The sequence below is a fragment of the Sapajus apella genome, unplaced genomic scaffold (genome assembly GCF_009761245.1).
Source record: "Sapajus apella isolate SASKATOON/1434 unplaced genomic scaffold, GSC_monkey_1.0 scaffold42, whole genome shotgun sequence".
In the NCBI taxonomy this organism is placed as follows: Eukaryota; Metazoa; Chordata; class Mammalia; order Primates; family Cebidae; genus Sapajus; species Sapajus apella.
The window spans coordinates 15,183,751-15,199,210 of NW_022436982.1; the positions used below are offsets into that span (position 1 = coordinate 15,183,751).

At 37.2% G+C, this 15,460-nt stretch overlaps 1 protein-coding gene across 1 annotated transcript in view; it reads right to left on the reverse strand.

Annotated features, from left to right (window-relative positions):
- ADAMTSL1 (ADAMTS like 1) overlaps positions 1 to 15,460 on the reverse strand; it is a 423,754-nt gene that overhangs the window by 359,791 nt on the left and 48,503 nt on the right. The window contains 1 exon segment of the mRNA XM_032300230.1: positions 4,671 to 4,716. Coding sequence (XP_032156121.1) covers positions 4,671 to 4,716 — 46 coding nt within the window.

Sequence of the window (15,460 nt, forward strand, 5' to 3'; positions counted from 1 at the left end):
CCCTCCCCTCCCCCTCCCCTCCCCCTCCCCCTCCTCCTCCTCCTCCTTCTACATAGAGACAGGGTCTTGCTCTGTCTCCCAGGCAGGAGTGCAGTGGTATAAGCAAAGCTCACTATAGCTTTGAACTCCTGGGCTCAAGCAATCCTCCTGCCTCAGCCTGCCCAGTAGCTGAGACTATAGGTGCACACCACCAGGCTAATATTTTGTTTTTGTTTTGTAGAAAAAAGGTCTTGCTATGTTCCTCAGGCTAGTCTCAAACTCCTGGCTTCAAGTGACCCTTCTGCCTCAGACCCCCCCAAAACAAAGGAATTACAGGTGTGAGCCATCCTGCCTGGCCAACCCCAGTAGCTTATTTTTATACTTAACATATAATGTAAGTACTTTACCAATTTCTTGCGTGATCTGGCTCCCACCTACTTCTGGTTTTGATTTTTTTCTTTTCTTCCAATACTCGTCCTCTTGCCCACTAGACTTTCGGTATATTGGCTTTATGCTTTCTTTGACACACCAAGCTCTCTTGCACTTCACAGCCTTTGCACTAGCTGTCCTTTCTGGATTGCTGCTCCTTGAGTATTCATATAGCTGGTTCCTTCTTGTCATTCAAATGTTACTCTCAAGTGGATTTTCTGAACTTCCTCTCTGAACCAGCTACCAATCGCTTAATTTGCTGCGTTGCACCAACTGCTATCTGGTATATTTTCTTTTACATAATTTGTTTCCATGCTTGTTTTCCCCCATTAGAATGAAAGCTTCAGGAAAATTTGGTCTTGGTTTTATTTAACGATGAACCCCAGGACCAAGAACAATTCTTTTGCTTAATACATATTGTTGTCTTAAAAACAGTAAAATGTTGCAGTGAGCAACAAAGAACTTAATAAAGAAATTAAGAGCACTACCAGCTACCATAAGCAGCATGGCCTGTTATGTTGCTAATTATGGTCAGTGTCTCCTAAATACCAACTCATGTCGACCTTAAGGATAGTGCAAAAGAAACAGTTTATAAGTGACACAACAGTTCTCTAAACACATTGGAAGTCACTTTAAAATCCCTAATTAAGTTCAAGGGGTTCAAATTTGAGGATTAACATGAAGATAGGACCTAAGGAAACCTTTCTGAGAGCCTCCTTCATTTAGTCTTGTGGTAAAACCTCTGAGACCTAAAAGACCTGTTTGATTGGTTTGCTAGTTCACACCTATTATCTACCAATAGCATCTTTGTCTTTCCTTCCAGAAAGGAGAGGCCTTGCTGCTTCCTTAGAATAGAGCAGGGAACTGCAAAATAGGAAAGATTCCATTCACTATGTCCTTAGGAATGGAAACAGTCTTCCTGAACCAGCTACACAAAACATAAGAAAGTACCATCACTATGAGAACTATGCAAACATTATGGGTACTTTAACTTTCTTGTATTGATAAACTATTTATAGAGTGGTTGACAATAAATTTTTAAAAGTCTGTGAGCTGATTTTTTTAGGAAAACAAAAAAAATGGGAAACTGGGGAGATGCCATCTACTCCTCCAATTACCCTGGGGAATATGAAGCCCCACAAAAAGTTATATGTAGCAGTTCTATAAAAAATAAGAAAAGAGGCTTGAATCTTTGGAGATGAAGTAGCTCTTAAGTGCCCCCAGGGATTAAAGATGAACTTGGAGATTTAGCTAAGAGACTCTCAAGTTTTTCCAAATCAAGTATCTAACAAAGCATATTTAATTAAATTGTTCTAAACTTCGTAATTTGAACAACTGGGATGTGATCATGAAAAGATTCTTTCTGAAATTTGTGCGTGTGTGTGTATTTTAGCAATGCTGCTTCTATCATGGCTAAAAGCAAGAAACTAAAGGTTCAGATTATTTGAAGAATCTAGATTCTCATAAAAAAATTCAGTGTCAGTTTGATTCTACAAGCTGTAAAGATTTGGCTCGTGGAATGCTACAACTTTTAAGTAATATTAGGTCAGAGTCTGATATGGTTTGGCTGTGTCCCCATCCAAATCTCATCTTAAATTGTAGTTCCCATAATAGCTCACCTGTCAAGGGAAGACCAGGTGGAAATAATTGAGTCATGAGGGCAATTTCCCCCATGCTATTCTCATGATAGTAAGTTCTTACAGGATCTGATGATTTTCTAAGGGGCTTCCCCCTTCGCTCAGCTATCATTCTTCTTTCTCCTGCCACCTGTGAAGAAGGATATGTTTGCTTCCCATTCTGCCATGATTGTAAATTTCCTAAAACCTCCCTAGCCCTGTGGAACTATGAGTCAATTAAGTCCCTTTTCTGTTTTTCAAATCACCCACTCTTGGGCATGTCCTTATAGCAGCATAAGAATGAATTAATACAGTAAATTGGTACCAGCAGTGGGATGCTGCTATAAGTATACTTGAAAATGTGGATGTGACCTTAGAACCGGGTGACAGGCAGAGGCTGGCACAGTTTGGAGGGCTCAGAAGAAGACGGGAAAAATGTGGGAAAGTTTGGAACTTCCTAGATACTTGAAGGCCTCAGAAGACAAGAAGATGTGGGAAAGTTTGGAACTTCCTACAGACTTAGCAAATGGCTTTGACCAAAATGTTGATAGTGATATGGACAATAAATTCCACACTGAGGTGGTCTCAGATGGAGAAGAGGAACTTGTTGGGAACTAGAACAAAGGTGACTTCTGTTTATGCTTTAGCAAAGAGACTGGTGGCATTTTGCCTCTTCTCTAGAGATCTGTGGAACTTTGAACTTGAGAGATGATTTAGGGTATCTGGTGGAAGAAATTTCCAAGTGACAAAGCATTCAAGAGGAAACAGAGCATCACATTTTGGCAAATGTGCAGCCTGATGATGCAATAGAAAAAAAAATTCTGGGAGAAATTCAAGCTTGTTGCAAAAATTTGCATGAGTAATAAGCTGAATGTTAATCACCAAGACAATGGGGAAAATGTCTCCAGGGCATGTCAGAGACCTTCCTGGAAGCCCCTTCCATCTCAGGCCCTGAGCTGTAGGAGGGAAAAATAGTTTCCTGGGTGAGGTCCAGGACCTCCCTGCTCTAGGTAGCCTCTGGATGAAGCTGATGCCCTGTGTCCAAGCCACTCCAGCTGTGGCTAAAAGTGGCCAAGGTACAGCTCAGACCATTGCTTTAGAGAGTGCAAGCCCCAAGCCTTCGCAGTGTCCATGTGGCGGCAGTGCTGCAGGTGTGCGGAAGAATTGAGGTTTGGGAACCCCTGCCTAGACTTCAGAGGATGTATGGAAATGCCTGGATGTTCAGGCAAAAGTCTGCTGCAGGGGCAGAGCCCTGATAGAGAATCTCTGCTAAGGCTGTACAAAAGGGAAATGTGGAATAATAAAAATGGCAATCATATTGAGGAACAAGCTTCTTAAACAGAGGGATCAGTGAGTGCGAAAGCCCTAAATATGTATGTACCTTTTTGTTTCCTTTATTCCCACTTCAACCTATCACTCTAATTTCAAATGCTTTTCAAATCTGGCAGAGTGACCTTAATTTTGAGCTCTCCTGTATCTATTTAGTATTTCCTCTGGATTTAAGGCTCTTGTTGCTTCTTCTTTCTTCTTCTTCCCTCCTCCTCCTCCTTCTTTCTGTCTTCTTTTTCTTCTTCTTCTTCACAGTGTTTTGCTATGTTCCCCAGACTGGTCTTGAACTTTTGGGCTCAAGGGATCCTCCTGCCTCAGTCTCCTGAGTAGCTGGGACCACTAATGAAGGCTTAAGCCTTCATTACTTCTTGTTCCTCATCCATTTCCTGTTCCAATGTAACCTTTGTATGACCAAAAAATTAACCTTTCTAAATGGGAAACTGCAACATCATTCTCTTTCTTTAGTGACTCCGATTATTCACTGAACTAATATAAACTTTGAATACTAACATTCAAATCTCTTTATGGTATAACCTCAAAAACATATTTCAATTCTTCTCTTTTATACTGCTATACTCAACTCTGCTGAAACAAGTGTTCAGACATTCCTACCTCCAAAGTTGCCCATTATGTCCTCTCCACTGGATGACTGTCATCCCTTCACACCCAGTATGAGCTAGTCATAGTCCTCCAAACCCTATCTCAAATCACCTTTTCCTTTAAGACCCTTTGGATTTCTCTCTGTTTTCACTCACAAAGAACTTTTTTCCTTTCTTATGGCATTTGTCATATTTTGTCCTAGAATGTGGTTATGTGCAATGCACATCTGTCTTCTTTCTTTATAAACCTTATATTACAGATGTTTAAGACAGGGACCACATGTTATTTATTCTTTTACTAGTGTAGTGTCTCACACGTAGTTGGCACTGAATAATATTTGTTGAACAAATAAATGAGTTTGTCAAATCTGAGTCTGATTTACTAATATTTATTTCATGATATCCCAACTGATTGCCCTTTTATCACCCCTTACTCGTCCTCATGATATCTATACGTAAAAAGGCAGAAAGCAGAGAGGAAATGCAGAGCCCTTGTTTTGAAACAGTCTAGTTAATTTCAAGCTGCTCAGGTGATTAAAAGTTTATATTGAGGAACATTAAGAATACCATTTTAATCCTGCATAATCAGTACAGTATGATATAAAAACTCTCAGTGAAATACTGATTGGTTGATTTCCTGCCCAGGATATAAAACTGCTTAGCACCATTCAGTGCTAAAAAAATATACGTAATCACAAACTCAGAACCTCATACTTACCACATTACTGCATGTTCTGTATCGGATATTTCTTCCTTCACAGCTCCTAGGGTGCCAAAAGAAAAAAATTTATTACTACCTAAGAAAGTCTCAAAATCAGAAATATTTCTTATAAAAAGTTTCCTCTAAATACTAGTAAAAGGGCCTCTCTTTTCTTCTAAGCATAGTCTTAGAGGATTTACTATGAAAAATCAAATTGAGCGGATCTAAAAAAATTATGGACGTAAATTGATTTCTCTATAAGAGTTGAAACTAGGTATTTGTCTTGCTTCAAAAAATTTTAAAATAAGTTATTAGAGCATATTTAAACAAATAAACATTAGTGCAAAATTTTCTGAAAAAAATGATATTCAATGAATCCTTTCTTCTTATTTCTCATAAAAAACTGAAGATATATTTCACTGAAAAAAAACTTAGATCTTGAAAATAAATTGGAATTAATATTCAAAATATCTTAAAATCACAATTCTAAGAATGTGAAAAGCCATAATTCTTAAAAATTATTTTTATTTCTAAAATATATAGTCATTATATAGGTTTTGGAAAAGACAGGTTGCCAAAATGAAAAAAAGAAGTCCCCTGTAGTTGCCTCATCTAAAGATAATCACTATTATTTTGATTTATTTAGTCTTTTCCAGTATAAATTAAAAAAAATCACAGTATGCAGTTTTGTAGCCTGTTTTTATTCCCACTTAAAAAATGTTGGAGGCATTTTCTCACAGTATTAAATAACTTTAAAAACACCATTTTGAGAGCTACATAATATTCTATCAAATGATGTAATTTTTTCTTAATTATTCTTCCATTATTTGTCATTTAATTTATACTTTGGGATTTGATAAATGATAGTGTGATAAACCATTGCATTGCATATGTTTTATCCAAATTTCTGACTGTTTTTTAAATAAATTTCTAGGAGAATTACTAGACTAAAGGGAATGAACTTTTATAAGGCCCTTGATAAATATTGCCAAAATGCATTCCATAAAGGTTGTACCATTACATACTCCCACCAACAACACATGGGAGTTTCCATTTTACTGAATTTTTGTGAACAAAAACAATCAACTTTTGATAAAACATTCAATGCTGACACTTAAATCATGAACAACATACTGTACTATTTTCAAAATATGTCAAACATTTTTTAAAAGTAAAAATATACTACAAAATCCTGTGAGAATGAGTATATTAGTACCTCGTAGTTTTAGAATTCCAGGTACGTTTATAAGTTTGATATATGTATTAACTTATTTAGTATTCTGAAAAACCCTGAGAGATAGGATACCATCATCATATCAATTGTACAGATGACAAAACTGAAGCTTAGGAAGGTTAACTAATTTGCAAAAATGACACAACTATTAAGTTTTAGAGCTGAGACATGAAACTAGACCATCTGGCGTCAGAACTCACACACTCACGATCACAGTGCTTCAATGCCTCCTTACTTTCCTGTTCAATAAACGTCCACAGAACTCCTGTTATGTGATTGGCAATGAAATTACCACAAAGAATAGAAAGAAGACTGACTCTGACTTTGTCTTTGTTATTAAGAGAAAATTAATCATATAATTCGGCACAAGAAATGCATATAGTATTTGTATTAGGTCTTCAAAATGTTAACAAAAGGAAAATGTCATCTGAAAACACAATTATACACAGACTATCTTAACAATATAGAAAGGGTCCCATTCGTAAAGACTTAACTGTAACCAGACTCACTATATTACTATGCAGTAAAAATAGAAAAGGAATGGCTGGCCAGGCATTGGAACCACAAAAATAAGGAGCATGACAAAGACACGTGTTTATCAGTGTCCAGCCCAGCAACGACCTAGAAAAAAAGGCCAATGAATTTCAAGTCCTTCATGTCCCCTTGACATGACTGCTACAATCTCCACATAGGTGGCTCATTGCTAACCTTGCTGATGCCAATGAACGTTCAGCTCATCCAAGTACCACCCCTCATTATGGTGTCAGGTTGATCAAGCTACTTGCCAAGAGTGATCTGGATTTTCGTGACTGCTGAGAACAGAGAGTGCTGGCCGGGCTTATGTGGGCATTTTGGTCCATGTGATGGACAGTTCTGTTCCTTGCTCTAAATTAATCAACTAGCATTCTAGTTTGAAATATTAATCTCATGGGCTGAGTCATTGTGAGTACAGCCCCAAGAAAAGAATGTGTTCTTGGTGCTATTGCTGAAAAATATTTGGTTTCTGACTCCAACAGCAAGAGAGCTAGGTTCCAGCTGACGGTAAATTTCCAAGGTAACTGAATTCCACAACTGGGAGGTCTTTGGTAGCATCCCATGTAGACATCAGTGTCTGCAAATTGTGATATACTTCTCAATTTTGAAGTTCCTGCTGCATGTGTACCACAGTGCAGTGGTTAAGAGTACCCAGCTTAAAACTAGGCTCTGCTTTCTAGAATCCTCGCTCTATACTGCAGTTCTATCTTCTATAAAATACGATGATACTACTTGTCTCCTGGAATTATGAGAATTAACTGAGTTAGTATTTGTGAATCACTTCAGACAGTGCCTAGGACACAGCAAGCATTATGTAGACATTTGATTAGTTAAGTACATAATAGATACAAAAATAAAATAGCCATTGAAAGGAGGTTAAAGATATATGGAGAAGAAAATAAGCAAAGGCATAGAGGCACAGAAAAGATTTGATGTGCTTGTAAATTTTCAGTTCTGGTTTTGGGGAGTTTAGGGCTTATCTGGGGAACTGCAGTAAATGAGTGAAATACCTTCTAATTTTGAACTCTGTAATACACAAAGGGGAAGCACTGAAGGTATTAAAGCAGAGGAGATTCAATGATAAGATTTTGCTTTTAAAAAGTGAACCTGATGTTAATTATTGGGGCTTTAATACTGTATGTTTTTCATTCTTCTTTTATTTATTTACTTTTATCTAACCTTATATTCATGAAAGAAATCATGGGAACAAATCTGAATTAGGAGCCTGAGGATCTGGGGTATAGATTTTGTTCTTCAACTTGCATAAACCTCTTGCTCTCTTAGGGTCTTAGTTTTTTTATCTGCTAAATGAATATAGAAATGCCTGTGCACAAAGTTAAAATCACCAACTGAAATAATGTACAAAAGCTCTGTTCAAATGCCAAGGGATTATTACAGAGATACTGCTTCCTAAACAAAACAAAGCAGAAAAATACTTGTTTCAGTAAAATACAAAATACAAAAAAAGAGCCTTTTCCCAAATATTTTAACCTGCAAATACCTACACAAATTTTACATGCATCATTGAAAATAGGAGATATAAGCATGGAATGTAAAAGATTGATTTAAATACTTATTATTTAGGAAAAACAAACCAAATCAAAAGCAAAATAAAGAAAAAACACTTGTCATAATTTCCAAAGAATATCCTGTAATTGTCTAATGCCTAATATGGATTTGCAGATAATTTATAGATGCTTCTGAACTATCTTCCCTGTAATATATTACTTTTTTGAGAGGTTCTTTAAGTTGACTGAAATATGATATTAAGGTGAAAATGCTTAAGTATGGCAAGGTGATCATTATTGAAAGACATTATCAAATTTCGGATTATAATGGAAACATTAGCTAGTCTCTACTATATATTCAGTGCCTGCTATAGGTATATGGCCCAATGTTAGGTATTCTGCATGTATTGTCCTAATCATCCAACAATTCTGCAACTTATATTATTCCTATTTATCAGATGAGAAAACTGAGGCAGAGAAAGCTGAGGAGGCTTAAAGCTACATACACAGAAAAGAGAACCAGGGATTGGAATCTAGGCCTGACTAATTCTTAAGTCTCAAACAATAAGAAAAGGAACATGATGTGCTCAAGATACATGGTATAACATTAAGCTAAAAATCTGGAAAACTGAGAAGGGAATTGGACTGAGAGTTGATTGTACCTTGTTATTATATCAGTTTATAAACTACTTCTCAATTCTGGTAAATCTACTTCTAGAAAAACATAGGTAGACACACACGGGAACATTTCCAAGAAAACCATGCTCATCAGTAAAATGCATTGTGAAAGAACTTCGGTGCAGAGAAGTTTGTACTTTTGAAAGTTCAAATGTATTAAATTTGAATATAAATTTTACATAAGAAGCTAAGTGACTATTCCACCACAAGGATTTCATTCCTGCCAAGTGTGAATTTCTTCATCCAAGGCATTTATCTGGGCACAAAATCCCATCTAAGAATTAAGCAGTAAAAAATATTTTCCTTCTTTTTTTTTAAACAGGTTGTTAATATAAAACAGCTGAGTGACTTCTTTCACATTTAAACAAAGTAAAATTCACCTCTGGGGATGAAAACAAACATTAGAAATTGCAGTCCAACATGATGTCTGAGGAAGGTTATAGACAAATGATAAAATAGGATTTAAGTAAATGTGTCCTCTCCACATAAACTATAAAATAGTTACAGTACTCTGTTTAGGGAGTTGAGAACTGTATCAATCATGAACTCAGAAACTGGGTCAAGTATGAAACAAAATGTAGTATTAGAATATATTATAAAGATATAATATGCACATGTATGTTTCTTGTAGCACTATTCACCAACCACACACATGGAATCAAGCCAAATGACCATCAGTGATAGACCAGATAAAGAAAATGTGCTACATATACACCATGGAGTATTATGCAGCCATAAAAAAAGAAATGAGATCGTGTCCTTTGCAGGGACATAGATGGAGCTGGAAATCATTATCCTCAGCAAACTAATGCAGGAACAGAAAATCAATCACACTTATAAGCAGGAGCTGAATGATGAGAACACATGGATACATGGTGGGTATCAACACACACTGGGGCCTGGGGAGGCTGGGGGAGGGAGAGTACCAGAAAGAATAGCTAATGAATGGTGGGATCAATACCAACGTTATGAGTTGATCTTTGTAGCAACTCACGATGGCACACATAACAAACCTGCACATCCTGCACATGTACCCAGAACATAAAACAAAAGGTGAAGAAAAAAATAAAAATTAAAAAATGGGCTGGTGCAGTGGCTTATGCCTGTAATCCTCAGCGCTTTTGGAGGCTGAGGCAGCCTAATCATGAGGTCAGGAGTTTAAGACTAGCCTGGTCAATATGGTGAAACCCCACCTCTACTAACAATACAAAAATTAGCCAGGTGTGGTGGTGGGCGCTTATATTTCCAGCTACTCAGGATGCTGAGACAGGAGAATCACTTAAACCCAGGAGGCAGTGGTTGCAGTGAGCTGAGATCGCACCACTGCATTCCAGCCTGGGAAACAGAGCAAGACTTTGTCTCGGGGGCGGGGCGGTGGGGAGTGTGTATATATATATATACTCTAATTCAAATTTGCATCAAACATTCCTTATTTGCTGAATCAGCACTTTACTCCTGGCCAGTTATATTAATTTTTATTTAATTCCTTCCCTCAAAAATAAAAATTATCTCAATCACCAGCTATTATGTGTGAATTATTCAGACTTTAATTCACTCATTTATGAGATTAATGTAGACTTGATACATACTTTGTCTCTCATTAATACGTAATACACCATCTAAATTCTTCCACCCTTAAAATCCTGATGTTACAGTTTCAACTGTCATTTAATAACCTGAGAAGAGGTGAACTGACATGAAAAATTAAAAGTTTTCTCTCTAGGGTCAAACAACCTGTTAGCTTCTTCTTTTGACACTCCCTTTCTCATAAAAGTCTTTAAAAAGGCGATGCATTTATCTCTCTTTTACCTTAAAATTCTTGTCATCTCTTCACTAAGCAAAAAATCCTTCTGATGGCATAGTCAGAATTATACCTGGTGTCAAAAAATTGTTTCAAGAAAATCTAGTCATTGTGTATTTAACACTTCAGAGGTTTTAAGGACAATTGCACTTGTATTAGGCTCATGGCACCCCAGGTTTTATCTCCGGTTTCTAGAAAGCAAAGAATGTTGCTAAGCAAGAATGGGTTACTGTATTTCCCTGAATATCACCTGCCTTTCAAATACAGACTCATGGCAAAGCATTTTAAAATAGGACAGTCCATCTATGTTTTGTTTTGTTTTGAGACAGGGACTCATCTCATTCTGTTACGCAGGCTGGAGCTATCATAGTTCACTATAACCACAAACTCCTGGGTGTGAGTGATCCTCCCACCTCAGCCTCCTAAAGCACTGTGAACACAAGCATATCTCTCTTCTTTTAGTCATCCGAAGAAATCTATGAGCTCTTTACAAGAGAACAGACATAAAACCATGTTCAGCAATTCCAGCCCAAGGGAGCCTGGGCCATTTAGACCATGGGTCTTAGAGCAACCATAGATTAGAGCAAGACAAGTGGATATGCAGCCCTACGAAGGGATTTCAAGTAGTACTGAACAGTGTTTCTCCCTTCACTTCAAGTGAGCATTTCAGTACTCACTGGAGCTATATTGCAGGAAGTTGCCCCCAATGAGCCAGTTACAAAAATTCTACATTCCTGAGGCTCTTTACAAAGAACTTAAGAGGAATAACAAATTCTGAGAACAACTGAGAAAACCAAGTGCAAGTGAACTGTCAGCCTCTTTTCATGTTCTAAAGATGCATTGTTATTATTATTTTAAAATAATTTCAACTTTTATTTTAGACTCAGGGGTTCAAGTAGAGGTTTGTCACATGGGTATGTTGCATGATCCTAGGGTTTGGGTTACAGATGATTCTGTTGTCAGGTAGCGAGTGAACACAGTACCTGTTAGGTAGTTTTTCAGCTCACACCCCCCTCTCCTCCTCCCTCTAGTAGGCCCTAGCACAGAGACATTATTGTAAGAGGTTCTTTCAGGAAATACTTGATACCAATCAACCTGGCCATGGAAAAGAAAACTATATGAACCTCTGGACCCTGTGTGTAAAGCTCTTCTCAGTTGCTCACTGTCCTCATCTGTGGTTCAAACTGCATGCTGAACACCCAGGGACTAGAACTGGAGTCTGCGCATGACAGATGGTTAGCCGTGGTCTTACCTTGCATGGGAGAGAAAGAGGAGTTGGATGCCAAGCCGTCCCTGTGGGTTTCACGAGTCCCATATTCTAATCTTTTTCTTAGCTTTACTTTACTCTTGTACTTTAAAATGTCACTCTATAATGTTCTACATTTTATTCTGGGCTTGAAATAATTATTATTTAATTCTAATTTACAATGTCATAAACAAAAATTACAATGAACCTTGTTTATGTAAAAGCATTATTTTGAGGGAGTTTGCTCCCAGCAAGAGGAGTCAATTCAGCACTATCTCTTCTTTAAAAGTATCTGCAGATAACCACGCTTATACTGTATCTTCATTATATATCATATCTCTAAACAATTAGAAATGTTCCAGTATGTATCCCTAGTGAGTATTTTATAAATATTAAAATATTTAAATTACTTTTAATAAACATTAAATAAACATATATTTATTCAGGATAATGCTTTTTTAAAATTTTTAATTTTTGAGAGTACATAGTAGGTATATATGTTTATGGGGTACAGAAGTTATTTTGATACAGGCATGCAAAGCATAATAATCACATCATGGTAAATGGGTATCCATCCTGTCAAGCATTTATTTTTTGGGTTACTAACAAGTTAATTATACTCTTCTAGTAATTTTAAAATGTACTTTGAGGCCTCTCCTGTCTGCCACATGCTTCCAGATGACCCTGTACCTAAAATAATAAGAAATTTGCTTACAATGTTCTTTATAACAAGTAATGTTTAATCTGGTAACACCTGCCTATGGAAACTGACCCTGAATATTAAAATGTGTCTTTGTCCCTTTTTGAGGATAACATTCACATTTTTTCCCCATTTCGGGTTAAATACCCTTCACTGAACAAAGCCACTAAAATTCTAGAAATAAATGCATCCCCTCTGCATACAACCAGCAGTGGAAAGGAGGAAACAGAGGTTCTTGGTGCTTTGGGACTTTCAAAAGCATATATTACAAAATCTCTCTTTCTCCTAAGTTGAAAGGTCCCTGAATCCCATGCAGAAGCAGATTTCCACTGCCTTTTCTACATGGGATACATCACGTGGCTCAAGCAGATTAGTGCTAAGGGAGAGATTCATTATTATTATTTTTTGAATAGATGGATATGCAAACCAAACTATTATGACAACCTGATAAATGTGGCTTTTGAAAATGCTTTCCGTTATCATAATACAAGAAACAACATGGAGGCACACTGCCAGGTATTAGCCATCAGTAAGTGAGCTGGCTGGCAACAGACACAGCCCTGGTGCCATGTTAGCTCATAACAGTGTGCCAGAGGCACTAACAGGGCCCTACTGAACCAAAAGAAGAGTCGGCCTTAAAGCAGCATTTTCAAAGCAATTTTAAACAGATCAGGGGATAGTGAAGGGCCAGATTAAAAGATGGTGCTGTAATTTGCGAACTAGACTTAAAAGTGTTTCTTTGGCATAGATAAGGTATTTTTGTGATCTCAGTTTTATAATTCAACACTTCTGCTCTATCCTAATCTATCATTATAAAAAAATGTTCTGAACGCAGTGCCAACTGATTTATGCACATCCAGAGAGTTACTAAAACTTATTGTGGAAACTAAATTTGATATAAATGGAAATTATGTAGGTTTAGGGAAAACATTCCAAGACAACTTCCTCTCTGGTTATTTGAACTTCTCTTGACCAGATGGAACTGAGGAAAGCATCTCTGCACTTTTACAGATTTCTGAGCAACAGTTCAGATACCGCAGAACTGTTAAAATTTAGACTCACAAGAGAATATTATAGGCTGAATTTTGGAGTTTGTTCTCTAAGTTTCAAATTAGCTTATTTGCTATTATGATTGTTTGCTATGTCTAAATTATAACTAAAAAAATCACTGCCAATTTTTTTCCCAAACAAGTATGATTTTACATATACCTGCCTATTCTTCAAAGAAAGACATGCTATAACAAAGCATCAAGTTTTCACAAATATGGGCTGGAGTTATGAAAATGAGGAGTATACTCACGTAATCAGACAAGAAAAAGGCGAGAACGATGACACTGTAGACCATAAAGGTCATGCCCAGCTTCTAATGGAGCCAGAAACTGCTCTGAGCATATTGCCCAAAAAGTCTCATGAGACAATGTACAATAAGCACCCCAATGGGGAAAATGAGCCCTGGGCCATGCTTCCTGGTTAACAAGCTTTGTATAATGTTTTCCAATTTGCAGTCACTTAACACATTCATTGGGCATCTAATATACACTAGTACTAAGCAAAGTACTATGGGAGACACAAAAATGGTGACCTCCCTGATTCTTATCAAAGTTACTATTTACTTGAACAAGTCCATATGCATCAGAATAGAACACACAGCAGTACAACGCCTGGTGAACAATGCATGGGAATGTTCTGAATATTAAGTACAGAAGGAATTTGAAAAAGAAGAGACTGAGGCTAGGACAATAGCTTACAAAGGAAGTATCTTAGGCCGGATGTCCTATACGGATGATAGGAGTCCCAAGAATGTGATGGGAGAAAGGAGACTTTGTAATTCAGCCCTTTCTTCCAACTCCTGCTTCATCAAGTACTACACTAGGTTCTTAACCTGTGTTTAATTCAGTAAATTCACCTACCAGTGACTAGATATCTACTCTGTGCAAGGAAGGAAGGTACAAAGAAAAGGAAAATAAAACCTGAGACCATAACACTGATAATCTAATTAGGGACGGTTCCGTATAAATAACTATAACACAGCCAGACTATGTAACGGTGACTTAAAGGTGGTGCAAACAAAATGCCTCACAAATGTAGCATGGTGAGACTCAGGGGTACAGGCGAAGGTGGCTTTAAATAACAATTAGGGTTTTGACAGGTGAGCATGGAGAGGGAGGGACATTGTAGGTAAAGAGCTCACCAGGAGAGGAGGCACAGAGGCAGCAAAAGACTAGAGTTTAAAAAATCTAGGACACAGTTGTAACACCCATGTTTCTTTTACTTTTAGAAAACCAACCTAGCTAACATGGTGAAACCCCATCTCTACTAAAAATACAAATTATCCTGGCATCGTGGCGCATGCCTATAATCCCAGCACTTGGGAGGCTAAGGCAGAAGAATTGCTTCAACCCAAGAGGCAGAGGTTGCAGTGAGCTGAGACTGCACCACTGCACTCCAGCCTGGGTGACAGAGGGAGAATCTGTCTCAAAAAAAAAAAAAAAAAAGAAAAGAAAACTATATTATATTACCATTTAACCTAGCAATTCCACACTAGATATCTACCCAAAGGAAAAGAAATCATTATATAAAAAAGACACCTGCATTGGTATGTTTATTGCAGTACTATTCACAACAACAAAGTGATAGAATCAGCCTAAGTGTCCATCAATGGATGACTAGATAAAGAAAATGTGGTACATATACGCCATCAGTACTACTTAGCCATAAAAAGAGTGAAATCATGTGCTTTACAGCAACATCGATGGAACTGGAGGCTATTATCCTAAGTGAACTAACTCGGAATCAGAAAAATCAAATATCATATGTTCTCACCTATAAGTAGGAGCTAAACAGTGGGTACACATGGACATAAAGATGGAAATATTTGGCACTGGGGACTCTGAAGGAGGAAAGGCTGGGAGGCGGTGGGTGGAAAAACTGCCTATTGAGAACAATGTTCAATATTTGGGTGATGGGTACACTAGAAGCCGAATCCCCACTATTATGCAATATACCCATGTAATAAACATGCACAGGTGCCTCTGAATCTAAAATAAAAATTGTAATTTTTTTTGACTATTTATTTACTTTTCTCCCTTGGAATCTGTGTTTGGTTT